The 15,066-nt window shown below is 43.0% G+C and overlaps 1 protein-coding gene across 1 annotated transcript; it reads right to left on the bottom strand.

Annotated features, from left to right (window-relative positions):
* Positions 1-5,454: 5,454 nt before the first annotated feature.
* LOC111216899 (transforming growth factor beta-1-like) lies at positions 5,455-14,855 on the bottom strand. Its single transcript, XM_022738547.1, has 6 exons — positions 12,860-14,855; positions 8,235-8,504; positions 7,858-8,107; positions 6,987-7,137; positions 5,782-5,892; positions 5,455-5,672 (listed from the first exon to the last, which is right to left on the bottom strand). Exons 1-6 carry the CDS (start codon positions 13,188-13,190, stop codon positions 5,625-5,627), a joined length of 1,161 nt encoding a protein of 386 aa, XP_022594268.1. The 5' UTR covers positions 13,191-14,855; the 3' UTR covers positions 5,455-5,624.
* Between the last annotated feature and the right edge of the window lie 211 nt (positions 14,856-15,066).

The following is a 15,066-nucleotide window of genomic DNA, read 5'->3' as shown; positions in this document are numbered from 1 at the left end:
TATGCATTTTCAGGTGTGATAGCATAGATGGAGATAGTTTCTGGTACGGAGCTAAGACATCTAGACAGAGATCGTTTTCATTCTAAAATGAAAAAATAGAAGTGTGGATGTAGCAATACAGAGCAAACAGGTTAGTGAGTGTTAGACTTAGCCTAGAGTTAGTCATTAACAGTTTTAGAGTGACTCCCGGGTGACCAAAGCAAAATCAAATTATGCACATCTATATGTATAATAGTTGATGGACATTTTCAGTTTTTAATATGGACAAAAAACCCCAGAAAGATCTTCAGAGTTTTTACAAAAACAAACCCTCTAAAAATAACTCATTGAGTTACAGATGCTAATGTAATAGAGACTAGCAAGGGACTGCATAGCACAATCATGAGACCCTCTAACCTCAACCCCTACCAATTCTCCCCCCTCCCACCATCACCATCACCCACAGGGGTATGTTCCTGAGAGATTAAACTGCTATTTAGGGGCTGACTCTCCTCTGGGTATAGTTCCTATGGATGTTGTTGTCATTTTCAGACCCCAGAGTAAAATTTATTCCTCTGTTTATTACCCAGGGAGATAGTTGCTGTTTATAGGGACAGATTTGCCCCTCTGCATCCAGAGATAGAGACAGAAAGAGAGAAAGAGAGAGACTCTGAGAAGGAAGGAAACAGAGGGGCGGTACCGTGAGAAGGAGCCAGTCCAGAGATGTAATTGGTACCTTTCCTTTTTTAGAAAACATTTCTTACTTACTGAGGTCCAGCAAATGAGTCAGGGCGCAGCGTGCTTTATAGCCACACTCAGGCTCTCTCACATGGTTTATCATACTTTCCCTTTGTAGTTTTCCCTTTGAAGAGGGTTTAAGTTTCTCCTCTGTTTTTGATCCTCCATGTATTAAGCTATGATGTTAGCTACTGGTTATGTGCATGACAATAGAGCACATCTGGTGAACAGGAAAAGAAAGATTCTCATTTTTAAATATGTTGTTTTTCCCAAGACATATGTGCTAAAACATTTTAGCTGAATACCTAGCAAGCAGAGGTGTGTGGTCTTTTATTCTACCTCTCCCTCATTCATTCACTCACGCACATCAGTTTTCTTCCCCTATCACATGCCTTGTTGTTTAGTTCAGGTGATAACTCAAAACGGCCAGGGGGTCTTCAAAGAGCCAGCAGGGGTTGACAAAAAGATGAGAGGAAACGAGAGAAAAGAGGCTGAGTCAGACTGTGATAACCATCTTGGCTTGTACTGCAGGTGTGAAGTGAGAGGGATGGCAGTAAAGAGAGGACAGGTGGAGAGGGGAAAACCTGTCAACTCACCAATAACCTTTTGTATATTCAGCAGTGCTGCCTTCCTGAAAACATATCAGTACTCAATTAATCAGTAGGCGTTGTCGTGAAGTTCTCTGACCTTGACAGTGAGGACATTTTCACTGGTCCTCACGTCCTCAAAGAGCTTGTTTGAGGGTGAAGATCTGAAAACAAATTCAAATGTAATTACATAATATAATGTAAACCTAAATAGATAAATAAATTAACATTGAAGGAGCTATTTGTAAGTTTTGCTGTTGCTATATAGCCAGCATTAGCATTAACAGCTGTTTAGGCTACCTGCCGGTCTTGCAGAGTGGTGAGTAAAGGAATGGAGTTTGATGCTGAACTGGCAACGTTTCTTCTACACTGGTAAGTGAACAGCTATTAATGCTACCTCTGTCTATACGTCAATAGAAAACTTACAAATAGCTCCTTTGAACAAAATGAACAAATATCAAATTCAAAATCCAGGATAAAGAAAAGACAAAGTATAAAATAGAGGCATTTACTCAGATCCCTTATATCAATAGGTAGATTTCCCCACAATGAAAAGTTTACAGTGAACACATATTATAAATTGTTGAGATGTAATTTTAAAGACAATTCACTAATAAATAGATAATAAATAATAAAAATAAGTCTTAAGGTAAAGAGAAATGGGAGCCTTTAATCAAAATGTTAATTAATATGAAATAAATGAAATCACATTACAGTTATAACTGGGAGTAGGAAGGCATGTTTGTTGATGCGTGTGTATTTGTGTGTGCATGTACACACAAATACACACAAAGATTCAGCACCTGGAGCAACAATGGCTCTGAGCAGCTGTGTGTTTGTGAAACTGAGCTGAGCAGCAGCAGGACACCAGGGTGTGTTATTAAGGTCATAGTCAGCTCCGTCTGAGTCCACAGGAATTACACCAGGCCGCTTCACTGTTCCACTTTTAATGACCAGTTGTGGCAAAAGATCAGTGGACGTATAATTGCAAATGTCATAGATGTTGTAATAAGACAGAACCCAAAATAGCATTTCGAGACCGACGTCGTGGCAAATCAGCTTACATCCAGCACGATCAGTTTTCACTGTGAACTTGTTAAAGTGCAACAAAGGGAAAAAATGTTTCAGGCAGCATTACATGAAAAAGGGGCCTTTCATTTTTGCAGATGAAAGAAGAAATGAGAAGAATGAAACACAGCACATGGATGCAATTAAAGGGCCAATTATGTCAAAATTGAATGACTTACTTGCTCTGATAAAGTGCAACAACAGAACAATTTTCTGGTTACTCATGCAGTCGTATAAACTCGGCACGTGGATTGCGTTAGTGGTAAAAGAACACCTGCTTGACCTGGAAATGCTTCAGGCATCCATCTTCACGCTTTCTCTTGTATAACACTCATACATGAATTCAAGTGCCCCCTGTTTTTTCTTTTCTCTGTGGATGGAGCATTTCTGGGATGTGCCTCAGTCCGTGGCAGGAGGTGTCAGCAGTTTGTTTCAGTCCCATAAAAAGCCCGAGGGCTCGAAAGGAAGCAGCTGCTGAGAAATGAACATTGGTTAGAAGGACAAGCCTACTTGAGTTTGACTTCCCTCTGGGACTGTTCCATTAACACCATGATAGATTTATGGGCCTCTTGACATTCATACCCTTTCTTTGGTCATTACAGGGAAAGTAAAACAGGTGGAAGTGCTGGCGTTTTTAGAAACTAATTTTAATGATCTTGTCTCCTCCAACAAACCTCATGTTTTGCTTGTTTAGGTTCGGTAATGGTGCTGTTTTCTTGGAGAGAAAAAACCTTTTAACATTCCGATTACATTTGCCCTGCCAAGATAACACAGTACATATTGTGCTTGAGCACCATTAAAAAATCAAGACCTGGCAAGAGATCTGTCTAAATCATTTTGAGAGGTGAGACAAAAGGAGATTTAATTATGCTGATCATGTTTCATTTTACTTTGTTTATCTGCCTTTGATGAGCACTTTCCAAACAAGCACTCTCTGTGTTGACTCGCAGGAGAAAAATTCCTGCACTTTCCAAAGGAACCCTGGGTAACACGACCAGCTTTGGAACAAGACAGCACAGATCACTGTCACCTTGTTAGCATCACAAGCATCCCCCACACCACTCACTAGCACAAAGCTTATGTAAGGCATTTGACGTTGATGTGAGAGCCGCGGCTGTGTGTCAGTGGGTTCAGTGTTTTCATGTGCATGTGTACAGTATGTGTGTTTAATTTTCCATGTAGTCACTGCCCTTAAGTCTGGGACTTACCAACGGGTCTGGACCTGCTCTCCTCATTCCCAATTCAGTCTCATGGGCTGCCAGTAATCCCTTGAGTACTGAGTGAGAGGGGTGGGGCTGGCAGAGTGGGGGGTGGGGGTGGATGAGGTGCATTGAGATAGTAAAAAACATGGTGTGCATCCCTTCAGGTGAAGGCAGTGCCAAGAACAGGGCTGTGCGTCCGGGATTTCTGGTGCTGGCTCAGCCAACTGTGAAGCCCAGCAGGGCTTGCTGCTCGTCTTCAGTCAGTCTACAGTCGTCCAGTGTAAACAGGCGTCCAGTGGTTGCCCAGAAATAGACCACACGTACCTGGCACAAGCCACCCTTTTCCACTGGTAGGTCTCTCTTCTGATGTTGGACAGTCATTGCTAACAGCACAACCTGGATTCGTAAAAATTTAGCATCATGTGTGTTCTGTGCATGCTGGGAGAGGTAATGAGAGACATTTAAGTAGAAGAGTGACCTTGTACTGAAAAAGTGTGGGAGGAGAAGGTGGGGGGGTATCTGTATTGAACTACAGCCTTGAATTACTTTGGCTTACTTTCAGTTTCCCACTCATATCTCAGTTTTATACAAAATAAAGTTACGTTTTCAGCAAAGGTTCTTTACCTAAGCTAACCATACCCATAACTAGTTGCAGTTACCGTTCATAGACCAAACCATGCCTAAAACTAACGAGAGGACCTTTCATTCACATTTTTGCTTGTGTGCTCATTTTCTGAAATTACAAAAACACACATACACATGCATGCACTGACAAGTGCAATACACACACTTACACAACACAGCCCTCTGACAAGTGGAAACATTGCATGTGGTTTTATTTTGCTCACAAAATCTTCCACTCTGACGTGATAATTTAACATCAATGTTTATTTCAGATTTTGAAAATATTTACAGATACAAATTTCAAAAGGTAAGTGTGCTATAAAATATGGTAAACTGAAAAAAATGGGCTGGTTTTATTGCTAAAACAAATCATAGAAGCTGAATTAATTTGTTGTGCAAAAAGCATCACACTTCAGATTAAAGTAAAAACTTTCGAAATAAAAGGCAATAAATTGCCCCTAATTTACTATGGTAAAAAAAAAAAAACAGCAAACGTGTAAAACCAACACCACAACCACATCCCCTGACCCTCACCATCTAAAGGCTGGCTGTAAATCCCAAGAGGGAGAAAAACATGGTGTCATCACTTTTACAACCACTGATATTACTCATGGCTTTAACAGCCCAAGGACAAACTGACATAAAACACAAACACAGGCATTGTTAAAAAAAAAAAAAAAAAAAAAAATCATGTGGGCTGAACAAACAAACAACAGCAAGTGAAACTGATGGACGATTCCTGTGAAATGTTCCTCAGTTGGCTGACAGTTCCAGCCTCTCAGTCGGAGGGAGATCCCCAGGTCGGATTGTCCCTGTGACTGTCTGCTGTCCTTTACGCTGGAGCTTTCTCCAAAAACACCTGCAGCATTATTGTCCAGGAAAACCCCACCAGCCACTGTTTTCCATACCTGGGATTTAGCACCATTAACTACGACCTCTCTAGGAAGATGATGTGGCAAACAGAAATGTCCCAGACAGTCATCTGTAAAAACACAAATGTTCTTCCATCGAGGTCATTTTGGTCCTCTTGTCCTTTTCCATTGTCAAACTGACACACTTTTACACGTGTATCACTTCTTTGGAAATCTGTCCATCCAACAAATAAATTAATTCATTTCAAGACAGATAGTTTAGTACTGCAGGGGAAAAGTATATACACATAAAAAATATTATCTATCTCTATCAATATAAGAAGTCCATGGTTCGGTGTGCCTCCAACATCATGATGGCAGCGCTCGGGGGGGTGGGGGGGGGGGAAGCTTGACCACAGAGATCCTGATTACTTTGAATATTTTGTTCCCATTGTCCACATTATTCTTGTCCTCCTTTATCTCTGTCAAATGCTCCTCTCTCAAGTCTCAAACATGACTTCTTCCATCTGTGTGCATGTTTGAGGGGAGGCAGAGCAGTGTGCTGTATTGTATCTTTAGCTACACTTGCAGGACGTCACAATCATATTGGACAGCTGCTCTACCTGAAAGTAAAAATCAGCATCAGTGATAAATCATCTGTAAGTGTTCACATAAAATGTTCTGTAAACATTTCACCTCATAATGAAGGTTACTTGGCTGAAGTATAGGTACCTTGTGTTGCCTGCCCACGTAGTAGAGGATTGGCAGTGGCTCCAGTGCCTGGGGGACACAGCAGGGCTGGGCAGAGGCTCCTGGATTGTGATGCTTGTACAGGGCCAAAATCTGTAAACCATTAATATGATGGGAAATACAAGAAAACAATGAACTTAGCTCAACTTAGCTTGACATGTGCCAGAGCAACTGTTGACATTCAGCTTGTTAAAATCCAGGTATTAGCCACAGCAAGTGTTGTTTGTTGAACAGTGTTTGTAATTGTTTAGAAAAGTAGTAAGTAAAAGTAATAAATTCATTACTGATTGATGCACACTGTTTACCAGAGTTTCCTTAACAGTTGAATAGGAAGTGATATTTTAGAGGCTATTCCATCGAAAACATAAATATTTCAGTACACTGTGAATAACTGTCAGATTTTCAGACACACATTACTCACACAAAATGTTATCAATGCATGACTTCAGTTCAAGCCTAAGACTTTATATTAGTGGCTCTGTTAGGCTGTACATACACACAACAGTGCTTTGAGCTAAATATATCAATGCTAACATGCTGATGTTCAGCAGGTATAATGTTCACCATGTTAGAGGCTGCCGGGAAAACAATTAGTTGTGCAGGTTTTTGCTCGTGACTTTGACCTGATTGTGGCGCAAAAGAAAAGTCAGGGGCTCATCAGTGTGATTATAATTCATCCTGAGGGGGTAATGAATGTGTTTAATATAATGGTAATCCATCCAACAGTTGTTGAGATACACCAACACTGTCTTCCCCAGAGCCATGCTGCTAGCGTGGCTAAAAATTAGGCCTGCAACTAATTCTAACTGTCATTAATACTTAGTATGCCATTATTATGTTATTATTCTGATTATTGACTAATTAATTGATTAAAGTTCCAGGAAATTGTGAAAAATTTTAATCTCAATTTCCCTGTGCCCAGAGTGACGTCTTCCAGTTGTGACCAATTATTAACAATGATTATTGTTTCAGCACTGATTTAAACCCAAGCCCCCTCTCTCTCATACAGCACAGACTTCACCACTTGATGTGTTCCAACTAGCAGTCAGATCGGTAGCCAGGAACCGGAGAAAATCAAGTTGAGGGAATTCTTTTGGTCTGAGCTGCCAAACCACTCCCGAGTGCCTTATTCAACCACATGATCAGATGTGGATCATTGCATGCTGCAGTGAGGTGTTGCACTGTACCTGAGAATATTTGTTTTCAGCATTCCAGATGTAGGTGCAGGACCCCATGCAGTAGTTGGCATAGTAGCCTGTGGGCTTATGTATCCACTTCCAACCCAGATCTTTCCTGAAGTCAATGTACAAGCTCCGCACGCAGCAGGTCTCCGTCTGGCTGCATAAGAGAAAACAGTAAAACACCTTTTGTGAAATGGGGTGTGTGATGAGACGCCATAGATACTTTTAGAGCCTGGTTGCTGTAGAAGGTACATTTTTAAAAGCAGTCTGCACTGAGGATAATTTTAAGGTATGAATTCACACCCATCAGCTCAATTCAGTTCCATCCCATCAGTGTACAAATTGCAGTCTTCCCATCCTAAACAAGGCCACTAAGAGTTCCAGCATTTGCCTAAATGAAAGTCTGCTGTCTGATATACCAGCCACTGTTCTGAGGCTCCCGAGGATCCAAACTTCAGTGTAAAACACAAAGAAGTCTGTCTTACAGCACTGAGCTAATGCTCCAGTGCAGTTGTAGTTGAGGGTTTGGGGTTTAAACCCTGGCTCCTACTGTCCACACATTTGAGTGTCCTTGAGCAAGACAGAGCACCTCTATTGATCCTGATGGCCAGGCCATCTGCCTCGCATTGCAGCTTCGCCCTGCGTTGGTGTGTGGGTGAATGAGAGGCAAACTGCTAAGCGTTTCTCTGTACAAATGCAGTCCATTCACCATGCAGCTATTAAAGTGGCCGCAGACTTAAGGTGGATAAATGGGAATAGTTTAAGAGTTCTCATCGTGGCAGGTAGCTGCAAATGGGTTATGTTGCCTTGTACAGCGTTAAAAATGTCAGTGAAATAAAATACAACAGCACAATGTGTTATGTGTAAGATCGCTTACGCTGTACACGTATCCGTCGGCGTCGCTGACGTCGTCACGGCGCGTTTTTTGCGTGAGCTGACGCTGCTAATGTTCTGAGGGATGGACATGGTCAGGATGTAGGGTGGTTGCTCCATCTGCTTTTGTATTTGTCCTGTGTCTCCTCTAACACCCTTGGTCCCAGAGATTTCAAAATTGAAGCAACTCTCAGAACTTTGCTCGCTCTCGCTGCATCCACAGAACAGCCGCAGTTGGAAACCTTGCTCATCCTCTGGTGAGACAGAAATTTACAACACATCTTGTTGGTTACTTCATCTGTGAAGGTAAATGTACCATCAGGATTGCACATGGGTTGAAGTAAACAGAGGGACAGGTCATTAGTATTAGATGTAACTCACCAGTCCCTTTGAGCCACTCCTGCAGGGTCTCAGTGACATCGAAGGACAACCATTTGCCTTTCCACTGGTTGGTGATGAAGCGGGAAGCGAGGTAGCGGGGCGAGGTCCCCAGACCCCGGTACAGCTCCACACGCTGCTCAGAAGGTATTGTAGTATGCCTGATTAACATCCGCAGCTCCGCACTGGTCAGCAGGTGGCTCTCCCCCACTTTTTGCCGTATCTCAGAGATGTTGAAGAACATCGGGATGCTTTTGGTGGTGTTATTTCTTCCTGTGCGAGTTAAAACAACCTTTTCAGACAAAGCAACTTGAATAAATGCATATGAGAGAGACACATGCGAAAAAAGAAGTGTCCTATGAGCTGATCTGCTTTTAATTAATATATTATAGCTGATCAATTTCTGATCCTTTGTGTATTTCGTACCAGCTGTCATATAATACAGTGTCTTGGACCAATCTTAAAGGAGACAGGGAACCACTTTGGAGGGGAATTGTAATTCAAATGTTTGTTTAAGTGTGAACACTGTGGTATGTGTTTTTAAGAGCTATATTTTTTGTTCTTTTGTTCAAAACTGTAAGAAAGATAAAACTACTGAGCACTGTCCAGCTAGATTATGTAGGAAAATATAAATATTGGGTCAGGAATCTGTCAGCAGATACTACATATTACACTCCAAAAAACAAAGAAAAACAGTACTGAAAGGTTTTCCGTGGTCATGGAGGGGTGGTGGAGTTCGTGTGAGCTTGTGATCATGGAGCTCTGGTGTGTTTTTGATAGTTGGAAAACCACAATTATGGTCTATATTGTAAACTTTACACTAAACACTAAAAACATATGGTAATATCTCTTGGCAAAAGAGAGTATGACTTTTAAATAATGGAACATGGCAGTGGCACAAATGGGGAACAGTTAATGGGCATGAGGGTCAATCAAGTCTTTAAACTTATAAGTTAAGATTCTTTTAGCTATTTTTCTGTATTACACTGTATTCAAAATCAATTTTGTATTAACTAGTATTTACTATATTACCTCTAGCCTCTTATATACGTATACTTGCTGCAAACCGCACTGTAATTTACCGCATAATGTAATTCTGAGATGTTTATTAACCCGTTTTTCATAAGTAAACTTCATGAAAAGTTCTTTCAGACATGATCTTCCTGATTCTGCATGCACATTAATAAAATGGAAGAGCCAAGTTCACAGGGTTACTCAATAATCTGAACTGCAGCCAAACATTCATCTATTCCAGCTGCTGTAAAGTTGACCATAGAGAGCGTTTTGTGTTCTTACAGTATTGCTGCCCATATTTGCAACTTTTATTCCTGAGCCTGCCCATATCATGACAGCAGGAACATTCCCCACGCAGAGCTCAACAGAAAACAGAGCCAAGCTACTGAAGGCTTTAACACCATAAATCTAGCAGCGTTACATTACAAAGGATTAAGTCAGGCGGAGACGTGCAGAGATAAGCGCAGGAAGGCAGATGATCGAGAGTGAAACGCTGTGTAGAAAGAGACACTGAGAGGAGGTGCAGGGGGTGGGGTGTAACTGGCCAAATGCAAAGAAAACAGCAAAGTGAAGAATGCACTTATATGAATATAACTCACAATTGTGAGGGGTGGAAGTGGAAGGGCTGGTGTGAGCGGGGGTGCGGAGAAATTGGAGATGTGTATCAATAGAGCCTGGGGCCTACTGACCGTCTACTGTGCCTGAGCCTGCCAAAGCACTACTCTCAAGTCCAGGAATTACTCTTTGACAGCAGCTACAACCCAGCCTCGCATACTTGTGCTGCATAGTGGATCCAGGCTGCGTCAGGATCCTCCATGTCACGGCTGCTTGTGTATCATTTACCACTATGACCATCTGTGTTGTTGCTTAGGTAGTGTTTCACCCCTTGTATTGAAGCCAAACTGAAACCGAAAAGAGCTGGTGTGGAGTGCAAAGGGAAATGAGATGACATTTTACTGGTCCCACCCAGAGCAGAGTCAAATGTTTAGCTGTAAGAGCATGAATTGAAACACAGAGCGTCACAACCCTGTACAGTATGTGGAGAGAGGTGAACTGGAAGTGATGTACCAAGCAACACCAAGCACAGAAAGTCACAGTCTCCAGCTAGTTTCAGTAAACTGAGATAAATGTGTTAAGGGTTAGAGAAGCGTTTACAAAACAGGAAATTAAGTCACTTCCCCTAAGAAGCATATTGGCTGCAGCACCACAATTAGGGTGAAGCTCTATCCTCACTTCTACTTTCCAATTAACACAGCTTGTATCGCCTCTGGCGGATTATCTCCCCAAACTGTTCATGTGATGAAATTACAACACTTTGAGGGAACAAAGTGTGAAAATTCCTTCTCAAGAAGATAAGATAAGGCCTCGCTCTTCCAGACAAGAGGAAAGATAGCACCCTAGTCGGCGTACTAGCATGGGTGTGGGGGGGGATTTGTGTGTTGAATCAGGGCCTATCCGCAGGTAAGCTGGGGACAGCTGTTGTGACAGGTAGAGAGACAGGCCTGTAATTACCAGTGGGAGGAACCAGATTCCAGCAAAAGGCTAAATACCTGCCTCCTTCATATGCTCGGCTCCACCTTCCCACATCCCACTCGTCAATGTCTTGTTTCCCCACCTCACCGTGTTTAACACACCGTGTCTGACGCCTGTTGCTACTCTTCTCCATCGTAGGGTGATAGCAGCTTTATTTACTCTTAAATATAGTATTTAGCCTGGTTTCCAAAGAAGGAAAGAGTTCCCTCTATAAAACGAGCCAAATTACATTTGGACCAAAAACCATGTTAAATGCAAGAGGTGAATTTGTGTGGGCTTTATTGGAAGGATGTTACTTCTAACTGGCTGAAGGAAGTTAGCCTAATGCACCACACAATTACCATGATGGAGACTATTAGTATTAAGCTCTAAAATGCTCTGCACACAAATATGCATCCCTGTAGGCTGTTTTGGAGAATCAGGAAAGTGTGAGTCGTGCAGTAAAAAGAACCACAAACTGAAATGACGAATTGATAATGAATATTGAAAAAAACGTATTCTCCAGTGGAATTCTATTTTAATTACTTTGTTCAAATACAGAGCAGAAGCTGGCTTGTCTCACACACACCCTTGTATTGAGTGTGTTTGCAAAACAGTTCTTGCTAGGCCTATACACGTACACTTGGCGTTTACCCTTTCCCAGTGTCTGGAGGCTGGCTCTGTTTTACGGAGCCACAGCGAGGGTTAAGACAGTGGATGGGTGTTCTCTGGCATTCCACAGAGGTAGGAAACACATGCTCCCCATGGGCACCGCTTGCACCGGACCTGAGTCACTCAAGATCTCAGTGGCCATCAGCCTGCCTTCCTTCCTGCCAAGCTGCCCTGTCACAAACACGCTGCAAACACACTGATAATAGGCTCAGGAAACCCAGCAGAGAGAAGCAAGAGGGGAGGAGAGAGAGGGGGGGGGGGGAGAAGACGTGGTAATCAAGGGCAGAGAGACATGGAAATTAAATGGAAAATGGTCAGGACGAAAGAGAAAAAGATATGATGGAGAACAGGTGACAGGATAAGCTAATAAGGGAGAACCCAATTCTCAAGTTACAGGAAACCCCCAGTCCCTGAGGGACAGAGGGGGGGTGAAAGAGAGAGGGAGGCAGGGTGACGGTGAAGGAGTACATTTCATGTCTTCTCTAATCTTATTTTTCTATTTTCCCCTCCTGTTCTTTGGTTGTCATCTAAGCAGAACAAAATCATGCCCTTCATTCTCAAAGTTCCTTTGTTCTCCCTGTGCAGTTGCACACTCCTGAGCAGGGTCCATCCACTCAAGTCTTTCTTTTGAAGTGCTGGATGAAAGAGGGATAGTGTGGATGCCTGCCTGATGGAGTGAGGAGTATAGGCATGTAGAGAACAATGGAGCAAAGAAACAAAACCAAAAAAATATGTTTATCATAACAGTTTGAGAGTCATTGCGCAATTAAATCCAAAAAACCATTTGGCTGAACAAACAGCATATGCAGGCTAGCCAAACAAACAGCGCTAATAAAGCAGTAAAAATGCCATAGATACCACGAAAGCAACACAGAGCATCAGACCAGATGCAACACACAGTGCTGCTAACTTGTAACGCCTGTGATCTCTGAACTCCTCGAGCTGCCTGAAGATATTGGGTGGAGATCAGAAGAGGTACACATGTTGAGGGAATTTATGGATGAGATTGGAATTGACACCAGTCATCAGGCAAATGATGATTATTTTGGGCTGTAGCTGCTAAGTTCGTTCTATGTTAGCAACTATTTTAAGGCTTACTTATGCTGAAACGTGGGCCAACGAAATGACATGGTTAAAAAATGGATTTAAACAACACTATGTATGTATGTGTGTGTGTGTGTGTGTGTGTGTGTGTGTGTGTGTGTGTGTGTGTGTGTGTGTGTGTGTGTGTGTGAGAGAGAGAGAGAGTGTGTGTCTTGAGCAGTGTGCCTTACGCGCCTGTAAATGTAGGAGCATAAATCAGTCATACTATTACGTGACACTCTCAGTGCTGTAGTTAAGTCATCAGAAACTGCCTCCATTCTTGACAATGGGTGTTCATATGTGCACAGTACATGACTTATTGCTGCTCTGAGTTATCTGGTACTCACTGGTTGTGCTGAACTTGTGCAGCACCTTGGCGAAGTACTCCTCCTCCTCCTGCTCTGTGGAGATGTGTCTCTGGGTCTTAGTCTGCTGCTCCTTCAGTATCTCCTCGGTGCTGTTGTAGAGGGACAGCAGAGTGGACGGGATCTCCTCCTCTTCTCCAGCCTGATCAGGTTCAGGCTCTTTTGGTAAACGCAGTTTGCTGAGGATCTGGCTCCTGATGGCCTCGATGCGCTTTTTCTTCACCATCTCCAGGTCCACCGTCTTACATGTAGACATACCACTTACGTTGCCCACCAGGTACACAACCATGAGCATCAGCAGTGCCAGCTTCATTGTAGCAACCTGACTGTAACCACTTAGGTGCTTTAGTTCTTGGCTAATCCTCCGTCACCTTTTCTTTCACTGCCTGCCTCCAGCCAGGGATGCTCAGGGAATAGTGAATCACTCCGTGAAGAGTTGTGACTGACGCAAAGTGTTTACACACGACAGAACAATTAAAGTAGTGTGGAAAGTTCAGGACTATCCGGTGCCACCGCTGTCGCTACTGCTGTGAAAACCACCTAACACTTGTGACTTCTTTGCATAGAAGCAGGTGGAGAGAATCCCAGTGGGCAGACAGACATTGAGCGATGAGCCAGCCACTGACTCAGCCACACAGGTAACACAATGACGTCCTAGACATTCAAGTGAGTCCAGAGCGGAGCTGTCAAATCCTCATCCGAACATGCAAACAGACAGCGCCCCCAAGACTCAGAACACCTCTACAGCACCCATCAGTCCAAAACAAGCTACCAACACTCAAATACTCCACAGAGCCGGTTCTGTATTCACACACCAACTTGTGACTGATTTTTTTTCAAGCCTCTCTTTACATGTCCCCAGAGACAAGCAAATCTGAAGGGGGCTGTACAACACTCAGAATGAATGAGTGGTGTTGGCAGAGTTTAACTTACTTACATTCGAGGCTAAGGCTTTTCAATGGACACAGCTTCCTGTCCTCTTCGACCCACAAGGTTTCTTCAAAGATCACTCAGGACTATTCTGTTCATAGATGTAATGTGTACTGCCTCTGTTAATGTCTCGAGGAAAGAGAAGATAGCGATGATACGTCCTGTGCTGAAAGTGTAAAAAGGCCTTCCTTTTTCTCAGTTTTTGAAGTTTGATCAGATGACCTCTGGCTTCCCTTACAGCCGAGATAAAACTCTCAGGGGCTTTGTATCCACAGTGAAGGAAAAGAAAGTATGATGTAGTATTTAAAGATCTCACTTCCACTAACTTTCAACAACAGTCACAAACCTATGCAGTCGAGAAGAAAGAAAGAAATTTCCCTACAGTAAAACATTTGACAAACTTGTACGCTCTCCACTCTGACTACCTCTTTTTAGCACTAACAGCATGTGATCTGTGTACAGCTGCAGTTCACTAGAATTTGCTTTCAACGCCTCCGACTCATGCCTACTTCACAGAGAGAGCAGCTGTCTCTCTATCTGTGTCATTCTCAAACACAATAATACGATAGTGTATCTTCTCAAGCCTGAGATCAGAACAGCTACCAGGAGATAAAAACACAGCAAAACTCTCCTTCTGTCAGCGAAAAACTCTCCTGTAACAAAAGATTAAGTTTGACAAACCTTCCTTTTAAATGAGTGTACCATCCAGACACAGCAGCAGTAACGACAGCAGTAGCGAGAGTAATAGTCCCTCTTAGCTCACGCTGTTTTGGGAATCAGATTGCTGTCTCGTCTGGGTCCTCTCTTCCCTCTATCCATCCATCGGTGTCACCTCGTTTATGCCCTCTACAGCTCCGTCACACCTCCCCTCTTGAGCCTCCTCTGACACAACTCCCTATTCACACCTTTGTATAACTCCCTGCCTTTCTGCTTGTGGGCTCCCTCTCTCCTAGTGCTTGTCAGAGCTTGCTGGTGACAAAGTGATTTGTGGGAGCTCTGAGCACAGCTAACTTTTCTCTCGCACTCCCTCGCTCTGCCTCTTTCTCTCTCTCTCTCTCCCTCTAACTCTTCTCTTTTTTTTCTGGTTCCTGTTACTCGTCTAATAGAGCGAGGAGCTCTCCGCCCAGGAAATGAGGGTAACGGCCGCAGTGTAAAACATCTGCTGTTTAACAGAGTTGTGCTGCCTGCCTCCTGTCCACATCAGGAAGCCAGGAGCTGAACACGCTGAATTAGTGACTTTAGAGACACCAGTTCTCTCT

This window comes from Seriola dumerili, unplaced genomic scaffold, assembly GCF_002260705.1.
Source record: "Seriola dumerili isolate Sdu_G_001 unplaced genomic scaffold, Sdu_1.0 BDQW01000036.1, whole genome shotgun sequence".
NCBI classification, from domain to species: Eukaryota; Metazoa; Chordata; class Actinopteri; order Carangiformes; family Carangidae; genus Seriola; species Seriola dumerili.
Note: the sequence above shows the minus strand (reverse complement) of the source record. Positions and strands in the feature narration are given on the sequence as shown.

Coding starts and splice junctions, on each gene's coding strand:
- LOC111216899 (XM_022738547.1), bottom strand. CDS start 13,190: ATGAAGCTGGCACTGCTGATGCTCATGGTTGTGTACCTGGTGGGCAAC. Junction 8,505..12,859: donor GCACAAGTTCAGCACAACCA/GTGAGTACCAGA, acceptor TAACTCGCACAG/GAAGAAATAACACCACCAAA. Junction 7,138..7,857: donor CCGACGGATACGTGTACAGC/GTAAGCGATCTT, acceptor TCTCTTATGCAG/CCAGACGGAGACCTGCTGCG.